A 16,537-nucleotide genomic window follows, 5' to 3' on the forward strand; every position below is an offset into this window, starting at 1 on the left:
CTCATTGGAAAAGACTCTGATGCTGGGAGGGATTAGGGGCAGGAGGAGAAGGGGATGACAGAGGATGAGATGGCTGGATGGCATCACCGACTTGATGGACGTGGGTCTGAGTGAACTCTGGGAGTTGGTGATGGACAGGGAGGCCTGGTGTGCTGCGATTCATGGGGTCGCAAAGAGTCGGACACAACTGAGCAACTGAACTGAACTGAACTATTATATTAATATACAGGATAAATAAATAACAAGGTTCTACTGTATAGCATAGGAAAAAACTGTATTCATAGTGGAATCATTTTGCTGTAGAGCATAATCAACACACATAAATCAATTATTTTTCAATTAAAAAAATAAGAAAAAATACTACAGGTCGAATTTAAAAAAGACATATTTGTTGAGTCAAGGACAGGATCTTAACTGTTACATCTTCTGGCTCCAAAGCATGAAACAAAAGAGCAATAATAACAAGCTTGATCATTTTCTTTTGCTTATTAAAGTGATGCTGAAACGTTTTGGGGAGCCCTTCCATAGTTCTGTCCTGTTTGCAGCATCAGCAACTTTTTCCACAGACAGCAAGAGACTGACAGCAAACAGTCACTCTTTTCTTTTCTGTTACCTACAAAAGTCTTTAATCTGTTTCATTTTTTTTTCAAAAAAATTCTCAATAAGAACTGGCCAACGCAACAGCTCTTGACACTTTTCATAACTTATTCACAATTTAAGAATGTTTTCTCAACTTCATTCAGTGTAACTTCAATGTTGCCAGTATGTTTCAAGAGACTCAGAGGTTCTTTCTTGGGTATAAGTGTTATTTTTGCTTACTTGTTGCTTAGATACGAGGATAAAAATAATTTGTAAAAGAAAGGAGTGTTCTGCATAGAGGGCAAGAAAAAGGTTTTATGCAATATACCCAGTTACCCCAGAAACAACAGTAAATTGTTTTAGAACCAAGTATGTAGAAATGCATTTAAATGAAGGCAAATTACTTTTTTTAGGAGGTTAATGTATAGTGCTGCTGCTGCTGCTAAGTCGCTTCAGTTGTGTCCGACTCTGTGCGACCCCACAGATGGCAGCCACCAGGCTCCCCGTCCCTGGGATTCTCCAGGCAAGAACACTGGAGTGGGTTGCCATTTCCTTCTCCAATGCATGAAAGTGAAAAGTGAAAGGGAAGTCGCTCAGTTGTATCCGACTCCTAGCGACCCCATGGACTGCAGCCTACCAGGCCCCTCCATCCATGGGATTTTCTAGGCAAGAGTACTGGAGTGGGGTGCCATTGCCTTCTCCGTAATATACTACGTGCCTCAAACGCACTAGGCGAAAAACCAAAAGCATCTCACATCCTTGTCCTCTCACCTATCTGTCACTTAGGAGCAAAGTAGGCAACATCCTTTGATTCTGCACCCTTCCCAGACAAAGCCTTTTGAGCACTGCCCTGCATAGTATGCAAATAACATTTATTTATAAAAATGTACTGCCATTCTATTTATTAACTTATCAGTCTTAAACCTAGACTTTTAAAAGGGAGATAAAATGAAATTAATATTTTAAAATCCTCCTAATCATAATTCTTAATCATCAGTTAATATCTCAAGGAACATCAAGAAAGGATTTGTTATTAATGAGCAGCTTAAATTCTTGATAATGTTAATATTTTTTTGCCAATACATTTTTGGCATTAGTTGGTTATTTTTTAAAAAAATTTACAAAGAACAAGGGGCTTTCTTATTGAAAATACTGGGATTACCGGATTGAAAAAGATACATAGAGACCCATATATTGTAAATATTAACAAATAAGTCATATTCTTAACTTTAAAAATGTTTGGATAATATCGGGGCATGGTATATTTTAGCATGATTATCCAGAGCTATTAAGCAGTGGTAATTTTAGGAAGGCGTCATGCTCACCCTTGAAGATGGAAGACTACAAGCCTCTAAAGCTGTCTCGACTCGCTTCCGGTCTGCTGAGAACAGGCGGTATATGCTGTGAAGGGAAAGCAGGCCAGGTGAGAGAGCTGCAGATGCCAGCCACAACACCCCACTCACTCAAACCTCGGCATCCCTCACCTGTAAAGACCTAAAATATAACACTTGCTCCAGTATCAGCATCTGCGCTCTGAGAGATATATGTGTGTGCTTTTCAAAATCAAAGTGTCTAATAGAAAATTAATATTTTGAGACAATGATGACCCAATTAAAAACCATTGCATTAAAAATGCTTCTAGTATTAAGCTTTAAAATAAATATCTTAACAATTTTGTTTCCTTGCTGCTACCCACTGCTCTGAAAGTGTACATTGCTAATATTATCATTAATTAATACCTTTTTATGAGCAGAAGCTCACTGGTAGCTGTCAAAAGTTGAAGGCTTTTGACTGAATATGGTCTAGAAATGCACTTTTTTGGTCAGTGATTTTGCTTTAAAATATATAACTTAAATAATGGACAGTTTAATAATTTGGATTTATGGGTTCTATTGAAACATTAGGAAATCTATCACCTGGAAACCACTAGCCCCATGGGAAATCTGGTAGAGCTGAGTTATCCTTGTCTCCTTGAGACAGATTTCATTCTTCAGTTTTCCTTCTTGCCCCTGGCCTGCTTTGTCATAGATGTTCTCTGCCTAACTTCTGTTGACATTCGAGTTTGCAACCCTTTTTTCAAGGCTAGTGTCATCTTGGAAGAAAGAGGCATCACGGTTGCCTAATTCCCATTCCTACACTAGATCTGGGTCTCAGATGTTCTTTTAGGTTTAACAGCAAAGGTCTCCCATCCCCTCCACCCACTTCCTGCTTTGGTGTTCCTTGAAAGTGACGCCACGGGGAAGGAGGAGGCCCAGGAAGCCTCTGTGAGGAAAGCAGCTGCACCGATGCACATACAGTGCATGTGGGGCCTGGCGACCACACAGCTCCAGGCTCCCCTGGACCGGAGCAGAGACACAGCACAGATTCAGGTCTCTGAGGAAACAGAAACAGAAAATAATGGGAATCGCTTGCACAGCTTACTTTTTGAGAGGAATGCGTCCTTCTGGAGTGACTTGCAGCTTAAGCTTAGTATACCTGTTGGAGAAGCAGAAAACAGTGTTTAATTTTTTAAAAAAAAGCTTTTTATTGAAGAATCAAATGCATAGAAAAAGGCTTTTTCATATGTACAGTTGGCTGAATTTTTACCTATTGTCCAGGTTTCTGCAATCAGCACCCACATCAAGAAAAAGAATATTCTTATTTTAATAGAACCCCAGGAGCCCTTCTCATGCCCCTTCCAGAGCTGGTCCCCCAAGAGCAAACCATTATCCTGCCTTTAAACATTCAGATTAATTTTGCACTTTACATAATAGAATCACACTCTTTTATGGCTTCTTTCACTCAATATTATGTTTTCAAGATCCATCCATATATTTGCTTTTCACTATGAATCTTTCACTCTCATTGCTGTATGGTATTCCATTGTGTGAATATAAAACTGCACTTATCTCTTTCACTGCTTCTGGGCATGTAGACAGAGAGAAGGCATAGGAAAGCTTCAGTTCGGTTCAGTTCAGTTCAGTTGCTCAGTCGTGTCCGACTCTTTGCGACCCCATGAATCGCAGCATGCCAGGCCTCCCTGTCCATCACCAACTCCCGGAGTTCACTCAGACTCACGTCCATCGAGTCGGTGATGCCATCCAACCATCTCATCCTCTGTCTTCCCCTTCTCCTCCTGCCCCCAATCCCTCCCAGCATCAGAGTCTTTTCCAATGAGTCAACTCTTCGCATGAGGTGGCCAAAGTATTGGAGTTTCAGCTTTAGCATCAGTCCTTCCAATGAACACCCAGGACTAATCTCCTTTAGAATGGACTGGTTGGATCTCCTTGCAGTCCAACGGACTCTCAAGAGTCTTCTCCAACACCAGAGTTTGAAAGTATCAATTCTTTGGCACTCAGCTTTCTTCACAATCCAACTCTCACATCCATACATGACTACTGGAAAAACCATAGCCTTGACTAGATGGACCTTGTTGGCAAAGTAATGTCTCTGCTTTTTAATATGCTTACAAACTCTATTGAGGAGTATATAACTGGGACACCAACTGCTCATGCACACAGCCATTCCATTCCTAGGTGTAGATGTGACAGAAATGCTTACAGCGTGTTCCCCAAAAGGCACGCTCTAGAATGACCATAGCAGCTATTCATAGGGAGATGCCTGTTGGAAGTGGACATCTGCAATAGGCATGATGAGCCAACTAGCTGTTTTACTAGTTGTAACATGCTATGTCTACGTGTCACTTTCCACCAACATTCTGTGTGGCACAGCAGATTTTCCAGAAAGTCTGTTAGATGAAGAATGGTAAGGAGACAATTGAAACAACAACAAAAAAAAGCAGAATAAAGGGAGGAGGAGAGGGGAAGGCATGTAGGAAGGGTCCTGAAGGTGACAAAGTAATGCGATAAGAGGATGACACGAAAGAGCATTTGAGTAAACCTGTGAAGTCCGGGTTAACAGCAAAAGAAATTCAAGAAAGAGTATGAAAGAAATGTGGACTGGAGTCTTTGGTTTGGAATGATGGGTATGTCTTACAGAAGAGGGAAGACAGAAAGTTATTAAATAAAAATAGAGGACCACCTAGTAATGTTTCCATTTGTGGTTTTGATTTCAAGGCTTTCCAACCTCCTGAACATCCAGTGTCCAAACTGATCACAACCAGCTTTCCTACTTGCTCATCTGGCAGAAATCATTATTTTCCTTGGTCAAATAAATTTCAGAAAAACTATGTAATTCAAGAGTGACTGGGTACTCCTGATTTGCTTTTTTTCTTTTCCTTTTCATTCTGCTTTTCCCCTTACATTCTTTTTCTCCTTTCTTACTAACAGTTGCTATGATTGTCTAGAAGAACAGGAATCAGGACATCAGCTAACTGATTTAAGCTGCATCTATCAGAGATCTTAGACTCTGGAGAATTGAGTCCCATATGTTGTTCGTTCTCTTCCTCAGATTAATAATTGATACAATGCAGGCAGATGTAGGGCTGAAGACTCTCTGAGATGAATAATTTTTGATTCTGGGCATAGTTGCCAGGATTTAGAAGTATCTCCTTACTGAGTGTCAAAGGCATTGACATTCTCAGTGTAACACAGATGTAGAGCTCAGAGGAAAGAGCAATCTTTACTGGAAGTATTCCAATTCCAAGCAGTGAACCTATCAGTTCTCTAACAAGTCCCAGAGGGAAATTTATGTTTATCAATGTGAGAAGCCAGTGCAGCATAAACAAAAGACTCACAAAGGAGAAAGGAAACTGACTCAGATGAAGCAACACCCTTTGCAATAAAATTAGAGCTACTTACGCCTTTTCCAGAAATGCGTCCCTGGACATGTTTTGGGCCAGCAGGTTTGTTGCCAAACTGAAAACCTCATTTGTCCATTCCTGAAAAATGTGAATCACACTTTCATTAGCTTAAATACTGTGCAGTCATTAGACATATGTTTTTAGCGAGGCTACTAGGAAGACAAATTAGTTCAATTTGTATGCCTAAGGGTTTTTTCCCTTTTTTTCCCTCTGTTAAAATGACACAATTAAATTCAGATCACTGAATGACTACTCTTTTCCTAAGGAAATGTTCTTTACCCATGAACAAAATTTTACCTGCTTTTTAAAATACCTAGAGATAAGAGAACTGATGTATTGCCTTTAATAACCAAGTATGTCTCACTCTCTTTCTTGCATTATTAACACATAGAGAATTTTAAAATGTAGTCAATTATATTTCTGACAGGGCTTCCCAGGTGGCATTAGTAGTAAACAAGCTACCTGCCTATGCAGGTTTGATCCCTGGGTTGGGAAGATCCCTTGGAGGAGGAAATGGCACCCTGCTCCAGTATTCCTGCCTGGAGAATGCAATGGACAGAGGAGCCTGGTGGGCTACAGTCCATACGGTACCAAAGAATCAGGTATGACTGAAGCAGCTTAGCACATATGCATATTTTCAACACATCTGCAAATAAGATCTTCCTATTTTACTACTCTAGTCAAAACAGCTACAGCAGGGAATCTTTAAATGTTAATTACAGTTCTACAAGTGTCTCAACTAGCTGCAGTCCTAGTGTCACACGGTACTCAGTACTGTTCCCTCCCCTCAGCTCTGTCCATTCCTTACTGCTGTCCTAATCCCAATCCCTACCTCACACCATCCAACTCTGATTTCTCTTGGCATCCAAAATAAAAAATGCAAAAGAACAAATCTACAAAAAAAGCTGAAGTTCCATTCTGGGTGATGATCTGGAACACTCAACATTCTGGGCTGCAAAAAAAGTCTCTAAGAGAAGATGAGATAAGAGCTAAGTAATGTAATCATCTGATGTTGTAGTTGACTTGACTCCCTCTTCAATGTTCAACAGCTTTTCCATCTAATTTTGTTATTTCTACTATAGTTTTTATTGTTATTTTGTGTTTTGCCTCCTGGTTTATGATAATATGCAAATAATATGCCATCATGTAATACAGAAATAATAGAGGTAAAACTTGGGGTACCAAGTGATGGGGGAGGGAAAGGGACACTTTAAGCAGAGTTTTGTGTGTTTGTTTTTATTTTAAAATATTGAGCTTATTTAGAAAAATCAGCAGAATATAAACTGCCACACAAATAGTTATCAATGACAGATGCTCCTATCCATTCAAGTATAGATACGTAACTCCTTAAATTAAAGATCTTTAATTTTCTTGAGAGTCCCTTGGACTGCAAGGAGATCCAACCAGTCAATCCTAAAGGAAACCAGTCCTGAATATTCATTGGAAGTACTGATGCTGAATCTGAAGCTCTGATTCATATACTTTGGCCCCGTGATGTGAAGAACTAACTGATTGGAAAAGAACTGACTGGAGCGTGGTGTGCTGCAGTCCAAGAGTTGGCTATGACTGAGCAACTGAACTGAACTGAATTTTCCCTGAAGACTTTTAAATTCTGGGGTTATATAAACTTAAGCAAAAAACATTCACATTAAGCACAGATCAATTTTGCACAAATAAGTGTGATCAAGCCACTTAAATTATCACCTGAAATAACTTGGACTTCAAAGAAAAATCTCAGATAACATTATACACCATATGTTCTGTAAAAAGATTCACATTATTCTGTGGGTTATAATTTACTGGCAGAATTTAGTGAGAATGGGGAGTAGCCTTAAATGAATTGGAAAAAAAGAAGGGAAGTTGTAACAAGAAAAGTAGAGTTGGGGAAAAATAAAAAAGAAAAGTAGAGTTTGGGGACTTCTGTGGTGGTTAACTGGTTAAGACTCCATGCTCAATTATGGGGGCTCAATTATGAAGCTGTCACAGTCCAGGTGAGAAGTATTGACACTCTACAGATTGTTAGTGGAGGGCTTGGGGAAGACAGTACAGAAGAGCTGTCAGTGAAGTAAACTTGATGGACACACAGGAAAACTTTGGAATAACTATTAATAGCTTTAAAATAAAATGTTCTCAGATTAGATTACTTTAAACTAAGAGTAATAACTACTGGCACTGATTTTCAAAATATGTTTCTGGTATAATACTTAATATTTTTCAGGTTAGGGGTCAAACTGTAGACTTTTCCAACTCCAAGGAAACCTTGAGTGTGTGTGTGTGTGTTAGTTGCTCAGTCATGTCTGACTCTTTGCAACCCCATGGACTGTAGCCCGCCAATTCCTCTTTCCATGGAATTATCCAGGCAAGAATACTAGAGTGGGTTGCCATTTCCTTCTCCAGGGGATCTTCCCAACACAGGGATCAAACCCAGGTCTCCCACATTGTAGGCAGACTCTTTTTCACCATCTGAACCACCAGGGAAGTCCATGGCAACCTTATGCATTGGTAAAAGTATTTATAATTGAGGGCAGTGTACCATTTTGTATATTTACTGGGGGCCAATTGCACACCAGAAATAGGTACAGTGAAGGTACTATGAAGAGCTAAGGAGATTTAATTTGGCCTGACATTTAATGTTGAAAGCTAAGACCTCTATTACATTCAGTTCAATAGAAATATAATGGGAGGTACACAAATAATTTAAAATTTCCAGAAGCCACTTTTTTAAAAGGTAGAAATAAACAGGTGAAATAAATTGAATAATAAATTTTATTTAACCCAATATTTCAAACATATTATTTGCTATATAATCAACATAAGATTATTGGGCAATTTTCTTTTCTTCTTATGCACTTGGTCTTTGAAATGAGGTGTGCATTCTGCACTTACAGCTATCTTAATTTGCACTGGCAACCTTTCAAGGGTTCAACATCCACACATAGTTGGGAGTTGTGGCTGCGTTATTGGTCAGGACATGTCTTCTAGATCCTTTGCTCTTTCTATGGGTTCTTTATAAAGCCAGTTGAAGGACTGCATCATTACCACATTCACTGAACAGTCGTAGCTCATTCAGAAAGTAAGGCATAACTTATTTCATCACATTCTCAGAATGTGAGCATCTAAATTTCCAAGTATGGAATTCCTAGAATCCACTGATTTCCTGTAGCCTTTTGAGGTACGCAGAAGATCTAATCCAGCCTGAATCAAAGACTCAAGGTCTCAAGCAGTGACCAAGACAACTTTAGAAACAACACAATCCTTGGCTAGGTACTGGTGTCAGTCCATATTATATGGAGCTAAAACAGCATGGTATGTTGCAGTCCATGGGGTCACAAAGAGTGGGACATGACTTAGCAACTGCACAACAAAAAAACAACATGTGTTTACTTTGGGCTCCCCAGAACCTGAGACAGGATTTAGGAGAAATGGGTTTATTATGAAGTGTTCTTGGGCAACATTATCAGGAAGTGAGCAGGAATGGGAAGGGAAGAGGCAGAAGGGTGAAGTACCAAGCAAACTCTGCAGATGGTAATTTTGGTGTAATTCTTCCCTGTGCAGAACACTATTAAAACTTGAACTTTCTGATGAGCAGAAAGGGAGCTGGAGTTTGAAGATCCCTGTGCCTAACCTTCTTGGAGGGCACAAACAAAATTTTGTGCAGACCAGGACCCAGGAGAAAGGAGCAGTGACCACACAAGAGACTGACCCAGACTTGCCCATGAGTGTCCAGGAGTCTTTGACAGAGGCATGGGTCAGCAGTGGCCTGCTGCAGGGTCAGGGGCACTGAGTGCAGCAGTGCATGCATGGGACCTGTTGAAGGAGGTGCCATTATCTTCATTACCTCCACCATAGTTTGGCCTCAGGTCAAGTTACAGGGAGTGAACACAGCCCCACCCATCAACAGAAAGTTGGATTACAGATTTACTGAACATGGCCCCACCTATCAGAACAACACCCAGTTTCCCCCTCAGTCAGTCTCTCCCATCAGGAAGCTTTCATACACTTCTTATCCTTCTCCATCAGAGGGCAGACAGACTGGAAACCACAATCACAGAAAACTAAGCAATCTGATCACATGGACCACAGCCCTGTCTAACTCAGTGAAACTATGAGCCATGCCATATAGGGCCACCCAAGACAGATGGGTCATGATGGAGTATTCTGACAAAACGTGGTCCACTGGAGAAGGGGATGACAAACTACTTCGTATTTTTGCCTTCAGAACCCCATGAACACCATGAAAAGGCAAAAAGATAACACAATGAAAGATGAACTCCCCAGGTTGGTAGGTGCCCAAAATGCTACTGGAGAAGAATGGAGAAATAACACCAGAAAGAATGAAGAGATGGAGCCAAAGCAAAAACAACAGCCAGTTGTGGATATGACTGGTGATGGAAGCAAGGTCCGATGCTGTAAAGAGCAATATTGCATAGGAACCTGGAATGTTAGATCCATGAATCAAGGCAAATTGGAAGTAATCAAACAGGAGATGGCAAGAGTGAACACTGACATTTTAGGAATCAGTGAACTAAAATGGACTGCTGCTGCTGCTGCTAAGTCGCTTCAGTCGTGTCCGACTCTGTGCGACCCCAGAGACGGCAGCCCATCAGGCTCCACCATCCCTGGGATTCTCCAGGCAAGAACACTGGAGTGGGTTGCCATTTCCTTCTCCAATGCATGAAAGTGAAAAGTGAAAGTGAAGTTGCTCAGTCGTGTCTGACTCTTAGCGACCCCATGGACTGCAGCCCACCAGGCTCCTCCGCCCATGGGATTTTCCAGGCGAGAATACTGGAGTGGGTCGCCATTGCCTTCTCCACAAAATGGACTAGAATGGGTGAATTTAACTCAGATGACATTTATATATACTACTGTGGCAAAAATCCCTTAGAAGAAATGGTGTAGCCATCATAGTCAACAAGAGTCCAAAATGCAGTATTTGGATGCAATCTGAAAAATGACAGAATGATCTCTGTTCATTTCCAAGGCAAACAATTCAATATCACAGTAATCGAAGTCTATACCCTGACCAGTAATACTGAAGAAGCTGAAGCTGAACAGTTCTATGAAGACCTACAAGACCTACTAGACTAATACCCAAAAGAGATGCCCTTTTCATCATAGGGGACTGGAATGCAAAGTAGGAAGTCAAGAAATACTAGAGTAACAAGCAAATTTGGCCGGAATACAGAAAGAACCAGGGCAAAGGCTAATAGAGTTTTGCCAAGAGAACACACTGGTCATAGCAAAAGCCTCTTCCAACAACATAAGAAAAGACAACCATGGACATCACCACATGGGCAACACCGAAATCAGATTGATTATATTCTCTGTAGCCAAAGATGGAGAAGCTCTATACAGTCAGCAAAATCAAGACCAGGAGCTGACTGTGGCTCAGATCATGAGCCAAATTCAGACTAAAATTAAGGAAAGTAGGGAAAACCACTAGACCATTCAGGTATGACCTAAATCAAATCCCTTATGATTATACAGTGGAGGTGACAAACAGATTCAAGGGAATAGATCTGGTAGACAGAGTGCCTAAAGAACTATGAATGGAGGTTTGTGACATTGTACAAGAGGCAGTAATCAAGACCATCCCCAAGAAAAAGAAACACAAAAAGGTAAAATGGTTGTCTGAGGAGGCCTTACAAATAGTTGTAAAAAGAAGAGAAGTGAAAGGCAAAGGAGAAAAGGGAAGATATACCCATTTGATTGCAGAGTTCCAAAGAATAGCAAGGAGAGATAAGAAAGCCTTCTTCAGTGATCAATGCAAAGAAATAGAAGAAACAATAGAATGGGAAAGACTAGAGATCTCTTCAAGAAAATTAGAGATACCAAGGGAACATTTCGTGCAAAAATGGGCATAATAAAGGACAGAAATGGTATGGACCTAACAGAAGCAGAAGATACTAAGAAGAGGTGGCAAGAATACACAGAAGAGCTATACAAAAAGATCTTCATAACCCAGGTAATCACGATGGTGTGATCACTCACCTAGAGCCAGACATCCTGGAATGTGAAGTCAAGTGGGCCTTAGAAAACATCACTAGGAACAAAGCTAGTGGAGGTGATGGAATTCCAGTTGAGCTATTTCAAATCCTGAAAGATGATGCTGTGAAAGTGCTGCACTCAATATGCCAGCAAGTCTGGAAAGCTCAACTGTGGCCACAGGACTGGAAAAGGTCAGTTTTCATTCCAATCCCAAAGAAAGGCAATGCCAAAGAATGCTCAAACTACCACACAATCGCCTTCATCTCTGGCTAGCAAAGTAATGCTCAAAATTCTCCAAGCCAGGCTTCAAGAGTACGTGAACCATGAACTTCCAGATGTTCAGGCTGGAATTAGAAAAGGCAGAGGAACCAGAGATCAAATTGCCAACATCCACCTGATCATCGAAAGAGCAAAAGAGTTCCAGAAAAATATTTACTCCTGCTTTATTGACTATGCCAAAGCCTTTGACTGTGTGGGTCACAAAAAACTGTGGAAAGTTCTCAAACAGATGGGAATACCAGACCACCTGTCCTGCCGCCTGAGAAATCTTTATGCAGGTCAAGAAGCAACAGTTAGAACTGGACATGGAACAACAGACTGGTTCTCAATTGAGAAAGGAGTATGTCAAGGCTGTATATTGTCACCCTGCTTATTTAACTTATATGCAGAGTACATCATGAGAAACTCTGGGCTGGATGAAGCACAAGCTGGAATCAAGATTGCCGGGAGTAATATCAATAACCTCAGATATGCAGATGACACTACCCTTATGGCAGAAAGTGAAGAAGAACTAAAGAGCGTTTTGATGAAAGTGAAAGAGGACAGTTAAAAAGTTGGCCTAAAACTCAACATTCAAAAAACTAAGATCATGGCATCTGGTCCCATCATTTCATGTCAAATAGATGGGTAGACAATGGAAACAGTGACAGACTTTATTTTTGGGGGGCTCCAAATCACTGCAGATGTTGACTGTAGCCATGAAATTAAAAGACACTTGCTTCTTGGAAGAAAAGCTATGACCAACGTAGACAGCATATTTAAAAGTCAGAGATATTATTCTATCAGCAAAGGTCAATCTATTTAAAGGTATGGTTTTGCCAGTAGTCATGTATGGATGTGAGAGTTGGACTAAAGAAAGCTGAGAGAATTGGACATAAAGAAAGCTGAGCACTGAAGAATTGATACTTTTGAACTGTGGTGTTGGAGAAGACCCTTGAGAGTCCCTTGGACTCTCCAAGGGTGAGTGATCCAACCAAGGAGATCCAACCAGTCCATCCTAAAGGAAATCAGTCCTGAATATTCATTCGGAGGACTGATGCTGAAGCTGAAGCTCCAATACTTTGGCCACCTGATGGGAAGAACTGACTCACTGGAAAATACTGATGCTGGGAAAGACTGAAGGCAGGAGGAGAAGGCGATGACAGAAGATGAGGTGGTTGGATGGCATCAACGACTAGATGGACATGAGTTTCAGCAAGCGCCAGGAGTTGGTGATGGACAGGGAAGCCTGGCATGCTGCAGTCCTTGGGGTTGCAAAGTCAGACACAACTGAACGACTGATCTGAACTGAACTGTGCCTGTCAGTCTTGGGTCAGGGCTGCTGAAGGGGATGGCAATCCTCAGGCCTTTTCTGCTTTCCTTGATAGCAAAGGGGGATCTGGCATCCAGAGGGCACAGCCAACAAAGAGACACGGGTGCAGGTTGTTGAAAGTTAAAGCCAGTCCCCACAGGGTGTTGTGTGTGAACTGGTGAAACGGTTGGAGTGGATCTGGGCAGGGCACTGCTATGGGCAGCAGCAGAATAACAAATTCCAGGACGTTTGTTTGTGTACCAGAAGAAACTACACTGTGTAAATGGGAGATGGTAACCACAGGATTGGAGAAATGGTTCACACAGGTTCTGGAACCAGGCTGCTCAGACTTCCGTGTGCATACAGATCACTTAATGATTCTTGTTGTGTAGATAGATGCTGATGCGGATGCTGGGGACTGGAGGCAGAGAATCCTCATCCCAGGGGAGGGCCATGCTGGAAGCAGGAGGATTTACAGCCCTGACCAGAAACTTGGTAGAAATGTTGGACTTTAAGCTCCACACCAAATCATCTGACTGAAACTCTGCATTTCCCCAAGAAACCTGTATATATTTCATGCATATTAAAGTGTAAGCATTCTTCTGGGCCAGGGGCAGCACTTTGAGGAGCAACCTGCTCCAGGACCTGACTTAGGAAGCATTACTCTAATCTTTGTCTACTTGCTTCCCAAGCAAAGAAGGAAATAATTTTGGCTATTAGTTTTAGAATAACCCCAAAGCCCTTCCAGCTGTATTAAGAACAATGTGGCTAAGAAGTGTGGCCAAAGCAGCTTAGAGCAGCCTTGGCTTATCATGAGATTATGACACAGTCTTAGCTTCAGGATAGATGGATCCTATACTGGCAGTGTTCTCATTTATCCAGTGCTGGGCCCTAGTTAGTATAGCTTTGGAAGGATGGCTTCTTATTTAATCTGGAGGATTTGTATTTCAACTTTCACAGGCAAAGTTCTGATGATTACCACTAAGCTGGGTTCAGCCCCTGCTGTCTAAATCCTGAAGCTCTTTAAGTTAAGTTTTCTGCCTTAGGATCAATCTCTTTTCCTGATAAGGACTACAGAGGCCCGAACTAGAGAAAACAGATCTAAAAATCACCTGTCATGGAATTTCATCTGGAGCTTAAATGCATGTGTTCTGTAACATGACTTCGGCAATTCCCTCACCCCAGGGTCGTTACTGAGATCTCAGTCTTGACACTATTAAATTTTCCAAACCTGTTACAAAGTTGTTGTTGTTCAGTTGATCAGTCACGTCTGACTCTTTGCCACATGGACTGCAGTGTACCAGACTCCTCTGTCCTCCACTGTCTCCCGGAGTTTGCTCAGATTCCTGTCCATCGAATCACTGATGCTATCTGATCATCTCATCATCTGCTGCCCCTTTCTCCTTTTGCGTTCAATCTTTCTAAGCATCAGGGTCTTTCCCAATGAGTTGTAGTCATGCTTCCTAAGGCCACTTGACTTCACACTCTGGGATGTCTTGCTCTAGGCAAATGACCACATCATTGTGGTTATTTGGGTCATTAAGACCTTTTCTACATCATTCTTCTGTGTATTCTTGCCACCTCTTCTTAATGTCTTCTGGTTAGCTCCTTACTGTTTCTGTCCTTTACCATGCCCATCCTTGCATGAAATATTCCCTTGATATCTCCAGTTTTCTTGAAGGGATTTTTACTCTTTCTCATTTTACTGTTTCCCTCTGTTTCTTTGCAGTGCTCACATAAGAAGGCTCTCTTACCTCTCCTTGCTATTCTTTGGAACTCTGTGTTCAGTTTGGTATACCTTTCCCTTTCTTCCTTGCCTTTTGCTTCACAAAGTTACTCTACTTTTATTTCTAAAGTTATTTCAGTTCTGTCATTCTTGCCACAGGATTTATGTGTTTGCTTAATATTACTAACAATTGTTTCACAATGTTCAGTTACTCTCATTGGTATTGTTTAAGTATTTACTAGGCACGGAGGCACCTACTATTTAGTATTAGTAGATACTTTGCATCCAACAACTTAATTCTCATAGTAATTCTCTTGGAGGCAGGTACTGTTATTAGCCTCATTTTACAGATGAAAATTTAAGGTTTCAAAGCTCTTATAAAACTTATTTATATCCTCAGAGCTAATAAAACAAGTTTGGGGTTGGATCACTGGTTTCTTAGGATCCAAATCCTATACTCTTAGATACTATGCTTTTTATCATTTTGTCCTAGATAATTTTAGGGTGGCTGAACATACAGTTGAACAAGATAAAAAAAAAGATAAGTCCACGTTACTGTATTTAAAACACTGATTTACAGTTGCTGCGGGCTAGGCACTGTTCTAACATTTTTGTAAGTAACTAACTCATTTAATCCCCACAATCACACAGTGAGATATTAATGTTATTATCAGTCCAGTTTTACCAATGAGAGAGCTGAGACACAGAGGCATTCAATTCAAGCGTAAAGTCTCACATCTAGTTACAGGCACACCTGAGATTTGAAACCAAGAAGCTTGCCTCTGGAGACTAAACACCTTGCTAACTATGCAACAGTGATGAAACAAACTGCAAAGCTTATAAATACCTTACCACTATGTCGTAACCATGGTAGAGGGGAAATGGTAAGAGGGGTGAGGGTGATCACAAAGTGTCAGTCCAAAGCCTTAGAACTTGGATAGAGGAAGTCACAGATTCAACTCAAACTTGACTGGACTCACATGAAGAGAGAGATTCAGTCCAAACTTTTGGATCTAGTCATGCCATGTCTACCAGTCACGCTGTTGTTCAACACGTGTTCACAGTTCAGAGAACATTTCTCCTATTGCAATTCACACTTCTTAACTTTTTGGCTCAATTTATGAACACAAGTTGATATTTCTGTTTGAAATACAGATATTTCTGTTTCCCATTGTTCTGATGCATACTATCTTTAATATTTTAATGTATTTTTAATCTTTCCTTTTTTCAGCATTACATATCTCTGTTATACCTGAAAATGCAGAAAATAGTGTAACTAACACATATCCAGTGTAACAAATGGTACCATTTTGTGATATTTGCTTTAGTGCTTTTTAACTGTCATATACTTAAGACACTGGTGCAGACTTATTCTGTGTTGTTCTTCTGCTTGATTCCATTCTTCTTGCTTTCTTAGGAGCAAGCTCTATTTTGAAAAGTAGACATTAAAGAATATCTATTTTCATATGATATTCTGAGGACAATGGTCTTTATCAGTGTTCAACAAACCCCTGAAGGCTAAATCCAGCCTGCCACCTGTTTTTGTAAATAAAGTTTTACTGCTACACAGCCATGCTCATTCATTTACATATTGTCCATGGCTGCTTTTGTTCTACAGGGTCAAAGTTGAATAGTTGCCAACAGAGACTCCCAAAGGGCAAAGTATTTACTGACTGGCCCTTAACAGAAAAAAATTTTGCCAGTCCTGGTATGGACTCTTATATGGCTATATAAAGTATTACATAAATCATATCAAACTGGATGCATCCTTTGGCCAGCTGCTATTTGCAATCAACATTATGTCTTTAAAATGTGTCCCTACTTCTCATTTAGATCAAAGTTATTAATTTTAACTACTAAACTATTCCACTATAAGAATGTGTGCTCAGTCGCTTGAAGTTTGACTCTGAGACCCCATGGACTGTAGCCCGCC

The 16,537-nt window shown here is 40.7% G+C and overlaps 1 protein-coding gene across 1 annotated transcript in view; it reads right to left on the reverse strand.

The window, feature by feature from the left end:
* Nucleotides 1-16,537, reverse strand: part of PLCB1 (phospholipase C, beta 1 (phosphoinositide-specific)) — an 833,798-nt gene that overhangs the window by 252,775 nt on the left and 564,486 nt on the right. The window contains exons 4-6 of the mRNA XM_010834232.1: nucleotides 5,319-5,398; nucleotides 3,001-3,054; nucleotides 1,905-1,980 (exon numbers count right to left, since the gene is read on the reverse strand). Coding sequence (XP_010832534.1) covers nucleotides 1,905-1,980; nucleotides 3,001-3,054; nucleotides 5,319-5,398 — 210 coding nt within the window. The remainder of the gene's footprint in view (nucleotides 1-1,904; nucleotides 1,981-3,000; nucleotides 3,055-5,318; nucleotides 5,399-16,537) is intronic.

The sequence above is a fragment of the Bison bison genome, unplaced genomic scaffold, assembly GCF_000754665.1.
Source record: "Bison bison bison isolate TAMUID 2011002044 unplaced genomic scaffold, Bison_UMD1.0 scf7180017864030, whole genome shotgun sequence".
NCBI lineage: Eukaryota > Metazoa > Chordata > Mammalia > Artiodactyla > Bovidae > Bison > Bison bison.